The 13384-nt window shown below is 26.1% G+C and overlaps 1 protein-coding gene across 2 annotated transcripts in view; it reads right to left on the reverse strand.

Moving 5' to 3' along the window:
• The window catches only part of LOC100214351 (rRNA-processing protein UTP23 homolog), a 29294-nt gene that overhangs the window by 14110 nt on the left and 1800 nt on the right, over positions 1-13384 (reverse strand). For both annotated transcript variants that reach the window (XM_065818537.1, XM_065818538.1), the window contains exon 2: positions 9726-9860. In XM_065818537.1, the coding sequence (XP_065674609.1) occupies positions 9726-9813 (88 nt within the window). In that variant the 5' untranslated portion in view covers positions 9814-9860. The remainder of the gene's footprint in view (positions 1-9725; positions 9861-13384) is intronic.

Genomic DNA, 13384 nt, shown 5'->3' on the forward strand with positions numbered 1-13384 from the left:
ACTAAAGTTCTGGCGCTTTTTTGTTAACAAAATGTATTATGTCATTAAGTAATTATTATTTCATTAACAAGGTTTTAACTACTTTTTATATTTAGGAGAATTTAGAAAAAAATCTATTTTATTTAATGTTAATTAAAATTATTTATATTATTGCTTTTTTATTTGTTTATGTTTCTTATTTTAGTTGACATAAATATACATAAATAAATAAAAATAAGAATTATATAAATATTTGTTTTTAGACATTAAATAAAGGATTTATTTGCTATTCTCCTAATATAAAAAAATCAGTTAGAATCTTTTTTATTTTTCTTTCAGTAAAACAAATCGTTTGTAAATGCAATTATGGGTCATCCATAAAGCACGTCGCCCTATATTCGCTAAATTTTAACCCCTTTCCTCCTGTCACATAGATCACATATACCCGAACCCCTCTCCCTCCTGTCACATAGATCACATATACCTGACCCCCTCTCCCTCCTAAACTACGATAGCAGTTTTTTCAGTAAAAATATATTAAAAGATTTAAATGAAAATATTTTGCAGCATTTTAAAAAGTCAACCTAATAAAAATAAGGCAATACACATAAACATAAGGAATTTAAGTAAAAACTTCGACCAACCAAAGATTTTCTTATTAAAATGACTCAAATGTGTATTAATAAAGTTGTAATACTAATTTTTTTAAATTGCTCTGGGTCTTGCGTAAAAACTATTTTCGATTTGATCACTTTGATAAATGTTATGAAAAATCACTCAGGAAAAGCGCCATCAGTTTTTTAAAATTTCCTTTGTTAATCAATTTTAATGAATGAGTTCAATACTTTTGCAATTCTTTTGTTACATAACTCTAACTCTTAATAATAGATATAAAAAATCCAAATCAAGTTTATTTTCTATAGCCGGTCACCTCTGACAAAATTTTATATGTTTTTTAAATTGACATCTTGTGAAGGTTTCTAATACAAACTGCTTTACTGATTCGCAGAAATCTGACCTAAAAGTTAAAGCAACTTTTTTACCTTGTTTTCAGTGTAATGTAAGTTAAGTGGCATTTTAAGTAGTAAGTTCGCCCTCTTTTAGCCAGACCCAAAACTTTTTATTTTTTTTATTTTTTAAACTAACAAAAAAAAGCGCAATAACTTTATCAAATATTTGCCTATTTAAAAAATTTTAAATAGGCAAATATTTGATAAAGTTATTGCGCATGTAACATAAGTTAAAAATGGAATTGCCCCTATATATATATATATATATATATATATATATATATATATATATATATATATATATATATATATATATATATATATATATATATATATATATATATATATTCATAGGATAAAATTCATAAGATAAAATTTCAATGGGACCCTATCACTTTTCCAGTATTTTTTCAGATAAAAAATTCTAGATAACAAAAACCACATGTTTAATTTAAGAAGAAAAAAAAAAAATTCCTGAGCCATAGTCCATGATTTTTGAGCTTGAAGTCTGGAGTCCTGAAAAATCGATGGAACTCCGCACCCCTGATGCAAAAAAAATATATATATATACATACATATATAGCCCTCAGAATAAAAATAAGGTCGGCAAAATTTTGCCGACCTTAATCTGTTAGAGGTTGGCATCAGGTCAGCAAAAAATATTTGGTACAACAGTTTTACTATAAAATATAGGAACAAGGTTGACAATTTTTTGCCAACCTAAAACATTTCTAGGTTGGCATAATTCCAAGGGCTGTATATATATATATATATATATATATATATATATATATATATATATATATATATATATATATATATATATATATATATATATATATATATTATGCTTGCTAACCTAGTAACGAGAGTATAAAACCATGTTTGCATCATGAATTCGGTAGGAAAAAAAAAACACATCGTTTGTAATCAAAATAAATAATTATAAATTGACTTTTTTCATAATTAAATTAAACTAAAAATGTTTCTATTTAATAGTTTTTAAAAATAATTTTTGAACTTCTTATGTCATAATATAATAATCTAATAGTTCAAGCAATTTTCAATGGTGACATTATTTAAGAATTTATAAAAAACTAAATATAATTTAAAAACAACAAAATTAAATCAAGAAATGCTAAATTAATGCTATTTAATCAAGAGTGTAATTTTATTAGGTTAAAAACAATTTTTTTTTACAAAAAAAAAAAAAAAAAATATCCTTGCATACAACCAGAGTAAAATTTTTTGTGGGATACTGGTCTAAGATAAAAACTGAGGTTCTCTTGTGTACATACAGTGCTATAAGAGACTCATTTATACATAACTATCAATAAGACATCTATACAACACATGTATGTATAATATACATTTATCTTCCTAACAACACAGGCATTAAAAAACACAGTTATATATATAAAAAAAACAGTTATAGAAAAAACAGTTATAAAACAAATAATTCTACAACATCTCTAGTACTTCTTATACCTCCCAATCACAATGACTAATAATAATTTCCACTGTCATGCCTTATAACATTTTATCATGATTAATTTTAGTATTTTACTCCTTAGCAACATTTTATTTTTTACTGGACTTATCTGTACTTTTGGTCTTTTGTCACTCTGCATCCTCTTTTGAATTTATTATGCTTCTCTAAGGCATTCATTACTTATTGCAGCTCTACAAAAATGCATTGCACTTGCAAAAATGTGTAATGCATTTGCAAAAAACCTTTTTACAAATTACATCCGAAAATTTGCAGACAGGCTAAATAAAATTGAAATTTACTATTATTTCAGCGCTTACTTCAGTAAATCCAATATATTACAAACTAAATAATAGATTTTCCTGTTTACTGTTATGTTTTGAAAGAATAATGATAATTATTTCCCTCTATTGATATACTATAACTATAAAATGCTTTTTTAAAAACACTTTGGTATTTAATTCTGTTTGCTGATGAAGCTGCAGTTTGCACTTCATCGCTAACTTTTAGGTCATGTGAAACAATTACTCCATTATCTTTTTTAGATTTTGTTACAATAAGATTGCCATTTGCCATCATAATCTGACATTGTATAAACTTGTGTAGATCTGGTTATCATGATATTTTCCAGCATGGATAACCTTACATTTTTGAATGTTGAAGGGCATGAGAAAAAATTGTGACTATTCAATGTTTTTTTTATTAAAGTATTTTTGTAAGGTGACATATTCATAAGGTGTTTAATAACTGCAATGGTCTTGATGTCATCACCACAAAGTTTTATTAGTTGTGTAATAATGCCAGGCAGATTGTTGATGAAGAGTACAAGTACTGATCCCTGAGGAACCCCACCATGATTTAGAACTCAGATTTAAATGGTCATGCTATACCTTCTTAAAAAATGTGCATAGCAAATTTGACTACTTTAACTACATTTTTACATGTTTCTTTATGCTGCAATTCGATCTCACAGTGAGTAGATCAATCTGACTGGATGTATCTAGTTTATATTTTGCATTTGGCTTTGACAGCTATGATGACTTCTGGTGTGATCCACAACTTTCATGTTAAATGAAACGTCAGTAGTTGAAATATTCTTCTTTACTGCTACATTATACTTGTTGATGAATAATTTATATATCTTGTTAAATGATTTACCTTTAAACATGCTATCATAGTTTAATAGTTCAATATCACTTAATTTAGATTCAAAAATTCATCTGCTCCAAATATATTGCAGCTTAGAAGTTGTGGGTAGTTCTCTGATTTTTCCGATAGCAAAAAATCTTACAATAAAGCAATGAGGTTGACTTTTTGATGCATAATGAAATGGATCAACTACTTGCAGTTTAAAAATCCTGTCTAGCTCGTTTGTGATTACTAGGACAGGAGTGTTTTTTAGAGCACATTTCCAACTTTTGATAAGTTGGAAAAGTATATACTTGGCATAGATGGCTTTCTTCTAGGCATGCTGGACATTTTTTATCCACGACAATGGATAAAAAATTATGGTAAAAATTGAATATTACCACATGTTAAAAATAAAATATTACCATATTTAATTTTTAACATGTGGTTAAACATCTTTTCTTGCACTCTTCTTAAGTTTTTGAAGGAAGTTTTCTTCATAAGGAACTTCATATCATGGACAATAATGGACAGTGTAATCATAATTACTAATGCGATAGTGGTGTAGTGGTAGAGCACTTGTTTTATAAGCGAGAGTTCCGAGTTTAATTCTTACTATGTCCCTGATAGTACTGTGCTCAACTTGTTTCACTGCGCAGCAGCCTTGTTTGCCAAGGTTAATGTTTTGGAATTATAGAGTTGAGAGAGGGTTGTAACCATAATTAAGTAGCCTCCTTGAATTTAGTGGCTTTCTTGGCGTTGGGCAGGTGAATTAAAATTAAAAAAAAATTGTCTGATTATTTTTTTTTAAATAAAAAAAAACTTTACTTTAAATTTACTTTGAATAAATTAAAAAATTATACATATTAGTAAAAAATTTATATATATAGTGGGGTGTAAAAAAAACAAACCATTAACGCTTTTTCTTGATTTAAAGTATAAAATGAGTGGTAATGACAAATCTATGCAAAATTATTCGATGCTTGACTTGAGTGGAAACAGAATTCAACTGGACATCACTAAACACAAACATGATCTGGGAGTACTTCTATCAGACAATCTTAAAGCAGCATAAGCCAGCAGTAAACTTGGTAGACTAAAGAAAATATTTAGAAGTCATGGACTCTTTTTGTGGAAGTACTCAACAAAACCTATATAAGACCCCAGTTAGAATTTGCTATCTGGGCTTGGTCACTACACATGGCAAAAGTGATTGCTATTCTAGAGCAAATACAGCATAAAGCCACTAAAACAATCACAGAAATAAAGCACTTGCCATATGAAGAAAGACTCCAACAACAAGAATATTATTACTATTTAGTTACAATTTGACACATGAACATATTACATAGTTTAGGACTACTTCATAACATTATTTTAGTATTAAGCTCTCAAGTCACTAGGTATTATCCATTTGGTTTGGACCCCTGAGGACTACCTTTTGCGCAGTAGATTCTATTAACTTGTTAAAAAAGTGTAACAGTGTTTATTGATTTAAATGGGACAAAGTTAGGATAATTGGCCTATTAGTAGTATGTCTTCTTAAATGTTGCAACATAAGAAGACTTGACACGGATGTAGAGGTGGATTTTACTTGCTTGTTTTGAGGATGATACCTGGACAGGGTTTCTAGGAACGAGCATTAAAAAAATTTGAAACGTCACATACCAGAGTATTGAATCCTTGTTAGGGTCAATACTATATCCATTTCCTGACGAGACTCTGGTATTTTACTACATAATTTACAATTTTTAAGCGTTCAAATTAAACTAACTTTAGAATAAAAGAATTGCACTGCAGCGTAGAGATTAATTAAAGCTAAATAAACCATATGAATTAAACTCAATCTAAAACGAATATTTCCAATAAACGATGCTAATTGAATTTAATTATATATAAGCTAAATATAAAACGAACAGCTGCACCACACTGTTTAAACGTAATTTAAATATAAGCAAAAACTAAAACAAATAACTTCAACTAAATTTAAACAAAATGCTGAAAGAATAACTATACTAAAAAGCGTACATTAATTTACATAAAACTGAATATAAAACGAGCGACTTAAATAAACCATATGAATTAAACTAAGTAGAAGCTAAATATGAAAGGAATTATCTTACTAATAACCACATAAATTAAGCTAAGTTAAAAACTACACCATATACTTATACTTAAATATACAAAAGTTAGTTATAATATAAATATAAAATGAAGAATCACATTAAATCATATTAGCTAAATAGAAATTAAACAAAAACACAAACAACTCTATCTAACCATATCAATACTAACATCTTGAACCATATCATGAGCCATTTCAGCTGAACTAAATACAAAACGAATCATGCTACTAATAAGGTTATTAGTAGCATGATTCGTTTTGTATTTAGTTCAGCTGATATGGCTCATGATATGGTTCAAGATGTTAGTATTGATATGGTTCCATATAAACAAAAATTAAAACTAAAACAAATATTTATATTTTATAAACTAAAACAAATATTTATATATACTAAAACATACAAAAGTTAGATATAATATAAATATAAAACAAAGAATCGCATTAAATCATGTAAACCTAAATGGAAATTAAACCTAACACAAACAACTCTATTTGACTATAGAAATTAAACAACTTTAAAAAGAATATAGCTAAAAGAACTGGACTGCATGGTAGAAATAAATTAAAACTAAAAAAAAGTTAAGCATAAAAAACAAATATTTTCACTAAACCATTTGAATTAAACTCAATGTGAAATGAATATTCCCAATAAACCACGTTAATTAAATTTAATTATACATAAGCTAAATATAAAACAAACAGCAGCACCACTTTGTATAAACATAAATTAAGTATAAACAAAAACTAAAACGAATAATTTCAATAAACCGTATATAATTCAAGTAAATATAAACTAAAAGCAAAACAAATAACAAATAACTGGAATAAAATAAACTTATATAAAAAGAATATCTATAATATACCATATTAACTTAAACTAAATATATTAACTCCCATATATTAACTTAAACTAAATATATTAACTTCCATATATTAACTTAAACTAAATATATTAACTTCCATATATTAACTTAAACTAAATATATTAACTTCCATATATTAACTTAAACTAAATATATTAACTTCCATATATTAACTTAAACTAAATATATTAACTCCCATATATTAACTTAAACTAAATATATTAACTTCCATATATTAACTTAAACTAAATATATTAACTTCCATATATTAACTTAAACTAAATATATTAACTTCCATATATTAACTTAAACTAAATATATTAACTTCCATATATTAACTTAAACTAAATATATTAACTTCCATATATTAACTTAAACTAAATATATTAACTTCCATATATTAACTTAAACTAAATATATTAACTTCCATATATTAACTTAAACTAAATATATTAACTTCCATATATTAACTTAAACTAAATATATTAACTTCCATATATTAACTTAAACTAAATATATTAACTTCCATATATTAACTTAAACTAAATATATTAACTTCCATATATTAACTTAAACTAAATGCAAAAAGAACAACGATACTAAAATGCATTTATTAATTTACGTATAAACTGAATATAAAACAAGTGACTTAAATAAACCATATAAACTAAACTAAGTAGAAACTAAATATGAAACTAATTATTTTACTAATAACTACATTAATTAAACTAAGTTAATTAACCGCATTAATTAAACTAAGTTAAAAACTACATCAGTTAAATTATTTAGCAGTAAGACAACCATACTGTTCCCATTTTCTTCTCTTAATTACCTGCTAAAACACTGAACATCTGTTCAAAATGATATAACTAATACATTAACACTTTTTCTAATATAATCAATCACTTCTTTCCTCTCAAAAGCATTTACAGCTAAATGTGATCTGCTGGCGACTAGATTTACTTGTTCTAGTTGCAAACTTTATATAAAAGTCATCTTGGCTTAACTACACTTAAAGAAAGGAGAGTTCAAGGTGATCTGATTCAACAGTTTAAACTTTCAAAAGCTATCGGTCAAATCATTTTTGAGAACCCTCAAGTCTATGCACGATAGATTTCCAAATATAATTTGCATGGACAATATCTTCGACTTCAACATCAAAGGGTAAAAAACTGCAAGATTCAATTTCTTCACTAATCGCATATATTCCATTCATTATGGAATACGCTACCTTTAGACGCCATAAGTGCTGAATCAGTCAACTTGTTCAAAGATAGTGTTTACAAATTGAAATTCAATATAGATGAATAATCGGACAAACAATTGTCTTTTCTTTCAGCATGGAAGTGCCTGGTGTAGCACTTTCTTACCAAAAAATATAAACGTAATATATGCTTATATAATTGATTTCTGAAATACATAAACTTAAACTCAAAATGTATAATCAAGGAAAACATAAAAAAATTAAATGTGGCAGTGAAAAATCCAGAAAAAAAGATTACACAAATTAAATCTTAAAAAAAGTATTAATATGAACATATTTAATATTTTAGAAAACAGGCTACTTTAGTTGTGGTTACAACCCTCTCTTAACTCTATCACTCCGAAACAGGAACCTTGAAGAACAAGGCCACAGTAACAAGGCCAAACAAAAATTCATATATTCAAATAATCTTGAGTTTGAAATTTTGAAAAAAATTAAAGGAACTTTGTGAATTTTGAACACTCTGTTACAATAATTATAAATATAATTGAATGTAAACTGCAGCAACATCCATAATACCCTGTGACATAACGAGGATCATTCCTGAAAATCAAACATAGATTTAGCTACAATAACAATAGATTAGAAGATAGTTCAAGTGAGGAAGAAAGTTTTATACAAATTGTAAACATATTTGATAGCTAATTTTTTTAATAAAATGTCATTATTTTTTGTTTGTTGAAATAGTTTATAAATTAAAAACATTGTATCACAAACATTAAACAAGTAAAACAAAAACTAAATTATAAAAAAATTTATATTTCAAAAAATAAATCATTTTAATTTTGTTCAAAATATTTTTTTAGCATATACTTATGTATTTATAGAAATGTAATTCAACTAAATTTTGTTTTCTCACTTTATCTTATTGCAAAACAATTTAAATGAAAAAATTAAATGAAAACCAACATAAGAAAAAAAAAATTATACTTAAAATTTTAATAGTATGCTAGATCAAGAATCACTAAATTAGAAAGGACGTTGTATTTAATAAGTTTGGTATTATTTTGAATTTACTTGTTTGTTTTTTTGATTTGATTATACTCTTTGGTCTATAGATAAAGCATGCTTTTGCAAAAATATTAGGTTTAAAGTTTTATGACCATAATGTTTTCCTCAATTTTAATTTATTCAATAGAATAATTCTATTCATTTACTTTGTTTTATTTTAAATGCATTTCTTGTTCTTTATGTTAAAAAATATATGAAACAGCAAAACAATGTAACAACATTGTTTAATATCAACACAAGCATTCTATATTGACAAAACAACTTCACAGAATTGTTTTATATAGCTTTTTATAACAACTATTTACTTTAAAAAACAAAAGTGCTTTATTGTCAGCATTAACATAAATAATTTTTATAACTGTTTAAAGTGGTTCAAATACTCTAATATTTGCATTTTTACTTTTTTAAGTATCATGTTAAGTAAAAACAATTATTAAAAGTAATATCTTTACAGTGTTAAATATGTTACTTGGACATTATATTATAACTGCAACTTGAGCTTTAAATTATGAAAAGAAAAACAATATTATATATTATTTGAATATAAGAGATACTATGCTTAAAAAATAGCAAATAAAAACTAATGTAAACCCTAACCCAGAAGAATACAGGTTTGTACAATGTAACCCCTTTTACTGCAAAGCGCCATGCAGGGGAGAATGAACAAAGATTTAGAAAAAAAATTTTTTTTTTTGCGATTAGATCTTTTTACGTTAATTCGATCTCTGTTTAAATGGTTCAATATGAAAGAATATTTTAAAATTATTTAATAGTTAAAATAAAAATTAAATGACTTGTATATAAAGAAAGTTTTAAAGAAAAAATTTTAGTTTATTTTAATATTATAAAAAACTACCTAAAACTTGAAAAGGCTGACGAAATCCAAAAGTTGTTTTGTAGAAATTGACTATTTTTTTGCAATGCTTTAGTCGCTTAACTCTCATTCTTTAGGTAAATATTTCAAAGTTTTTATGAAAGCTTAATTCTATAACTAAATCAAAAAGCAAAGTTATATATATGCAAACAGATAAACTTTTATTAAACTATCCACACTCACACACACACACACACACACACACACACACACACACACACACACACACACACACACACACACACACACATATATATACATACATACACAACTATTATTAAGATCTTAAACTTACCGTTTGTGGTAAAAAATGGCTCTTAACTACTCTAACATGTAGCAAGACCAAACTAAGTTTATGTTAAACACAATTAATTTAATTAAAGAAACTAGTTAAATTCATCATATTTTTAAAAATGTTTTTAAAAAGATACAGAATGTTCACAAGCCGGCTTGTAGGCATTTCTTGGTGTATGCAAAAAAATAAAATGTGCCGCTCTAATTTTTATTCACCTTTAGAAAAGGCCAGAGAAAAACAATTGGCTTAAATGAATAAGATTTTAATCATCATAGTGTTGAGAGCCTTAAAATTGCTCTAACAGCAGTTTATGAATTTATACAATTTTTATATTAAAAATATCAACTATTTAAAATGGTCTATTTAAGTAAGGTAAGTAAGGTGTTATATATTCATGCAAAAAAAAAAAAAAAAAAAAAAGAAAGTGAAAATATTAATACCTCTTCAAATCACAATAAAAAAACAGTTACTCTAACTAAAGAACAAATTGTTATTCCAAATTGAAAAAAGTATATTATATACATTTTGCCTTTATCAGTTAAGATTTCCAACAAATTACAACTATTTCTCAATGCATCTTCACTCATGTCTTAAATATTGAGAATTTCAAATAAGAACTTAAATGGAGACATGGTTGTTTGAAAGTTTTCAAAATGCTCTTTCATAGATTTAATCGCACAACTTAAAAGTATATCAAAGTAATTCTCTTGAACTTTGATTTGGAATCCAAGGAACTCATTTTGCAACAGGAACTCGTTTTGCTTTAACTTCCTTGAAAAACCTTTTTCCTTTCTGACTCTTTTAGTTGATTTTGGAAGCTTTCTAAAATTAACGATAGCTGCGATTTCACAGCAATTAGAATTCCATGTGGAAACTCATCAAATTTTAGTCTGGCATCATGCCAAATAAAATTACTTATTTTGAAATCTAAAGTATCCATTTTAGCAGTAATAGATTTGGCTGACTTACTACTGATATACTTTGGTGGTTTCATCACTATCACTTTCGGCAATTTCATGCAGCACCTCTGTTCAGCAAATCTGTTGCATGTTTTCCTTGATCGCTTTCACAGCTCTAATATGACTTTCCCATCTTGTATCAGTTAAAGATTTAACTTTTAGTGATGGACACTTCAATTTTAAAATACTCCAAGGTTTTGTGGAACTAGAAAAAAAGCTCTGAATAATTCCAAAAAATGTCATAATTTCCAATCCAACTTTTAAAGAACCGACAACAACAAGATTAAATGAATGTGCTGTACAAGAGACAAAAAGACAAGAATGGTATACAATCGAATGCTATTGCTGACCACGCAAATGATTTTTATTTTAAGCAACTTGACCATGACTGTTTAGATGTTTTGATGACTTAAACATTTCAGAAATGCGCTGTAAAAAGAAACGCTAAGCTAAACTTAAGCTAGGAAGAACTAAGAAAGAAAAAAAACAATTCCTTACAAAAAAGAAAATATATAAGTACAAAATAAAATTTAAAAAACTCAAACTCAAAGCAAAAATTACTTTTTGTTGCACTTTTAATTTCCTTTGAAACAATTTACTTCAAAACTTATTTTTTGAAATGTTTTATTAAAGTTACGCAAAATATATTTACATTAAGTAACTAATTACTTCTAGTATATAATATTTTTAAATTGTATAAATATATATTTTTTTCCAAAAAGTTGCAAAATAAAAAAATTGTTAAAAAATTAAATATTTTTTAAAAAGATTTTAAAAAATCATAAGATTAAAAACATTACAAAATACTTTACATTAATCAACAAATTACATGCTTATATAAATAAAATTATTTTATATTCTTGTATAATTTATATAAAATGTTTCTACACTCGTTCTAAGCAACTAGTCACAAAAAGTTTTGAACTTTTTCATAATTTAAAGTAACTTAAAAATAATCTTTCATAAAATAATCATTTAAAAGGTTTTAGATAGACATTGAAAAAAAGTTTTAAATGTTTAAATTTATCATCAAAAATACATCTATTTAAAAAAAAAAATTGTATAATATTTTTTATTAATTTATACATGCATTTATTTTAAACAATCATTATAATTAATTTTTTTGTTTTTTTTTCAAAGCCTTTGCATAAAATTTAGAAAAGATCAACAAAAAAAAGTTATTCATAAAGTAACAGTTTTTTTATATTGTCAAAACATCAAAAAAGTCGTGGTCAAATTTTAAAGAAAAAAATATATAAGCATAGTCAGTTTTGCTGTTACTGTCCAAGCCTGTTATTTCTATCTAAAATTTTAATTTGTAAGCCCTTGTTTTTGCCTCTCACACATTGCACAATTATCGTATGCCTGACCTCTCATATCATTAAGTGGAAGTTTATTTTCATTCAATGAAACCAAAAAAAATCCTTTAAAAGCCGTGTTTTGTGATGCAATCACAAAACATGACATTTTAGAGAGTCATCTAATTCCATAATGATTATGGATAACAGCCTATTTAGTAGGGGTGTCCTGGATAAGCTATCCGGCCAGATATGAGTTTCATTCGGTATCCGATATATGGCTGGATAAAAACTTTATTCTGTTTTTTATATACCGGATGTTTCAAGTTTATGTCATTTGAAAATTGAAAGAAATCTAGAAATGTTATATTTTTAAATTCGGTTCCAACAAGGCTGCAAGCAACCACTAATTAAAGTTGGAAGTTACTGGAAGAGAAAAGATGAAGATTGTAGAGCAAGATAACGATTGACGGACGACTTAAAGGATTGCAAATTAATCTAATGTTAATGGTTTATACTCAATTTTGTTATTATTATTATTAAAATACTGCTAAAATTATGTGCGCAACAAATACATCAGTTTATCACTAACTTATGTTTCTTTATCTCAATGTGGAAAAATTGATAGTTCTCCATGTTGAGGTAGCCTTGATCGCTTTTTCTTATAAATAATGAAAAAAATCTTCCAAAAATACAGCAGATGCAGGTGGTGCTAGTAGCTTAAGTGCTAATTCTTTTAGCAGATGAAACTTCTCTTCATGTTTCCAATAATTTAAAACATCACTAATTTTTTCTATAATTGAATGATTAAAGAAAACATCAACTCTTTGAGTAGCTTTTACAAAAAAGACTTGATCAGAATTCAATATATTTTAAACTTCCTTGTGCAGCTGAAGAAGATTCAATATTAACTTTTTTTCCTGCTTCATACCATTTACAATAAATTTTTTTTGGATGATTATGCAGTGGAGTTGTGGAAAATGACTTCTAACCAGATTTATTAAATCCCTTACTAATCTGCTTTCCACATGGAATGCAAATTTAAGTGATATCACAGCTATCACTAACTTTAGAAAGCTTCCAAACAAA

The sequence above is a fragment of the Hydra vulgaris genome, chromosome 14 (genome assembly GCF_038396675.1).
Source record: "Hydra vulgaris chromosome 14, alternate assembly HydraT2T_AEP".
Classification (NCBI taxonomy): Eukaryota; Metazoa; Cnidaria; class Hydrozoa; order Anthoathecata; family Hydridae; genus Hydra; species Hydra vulgaris.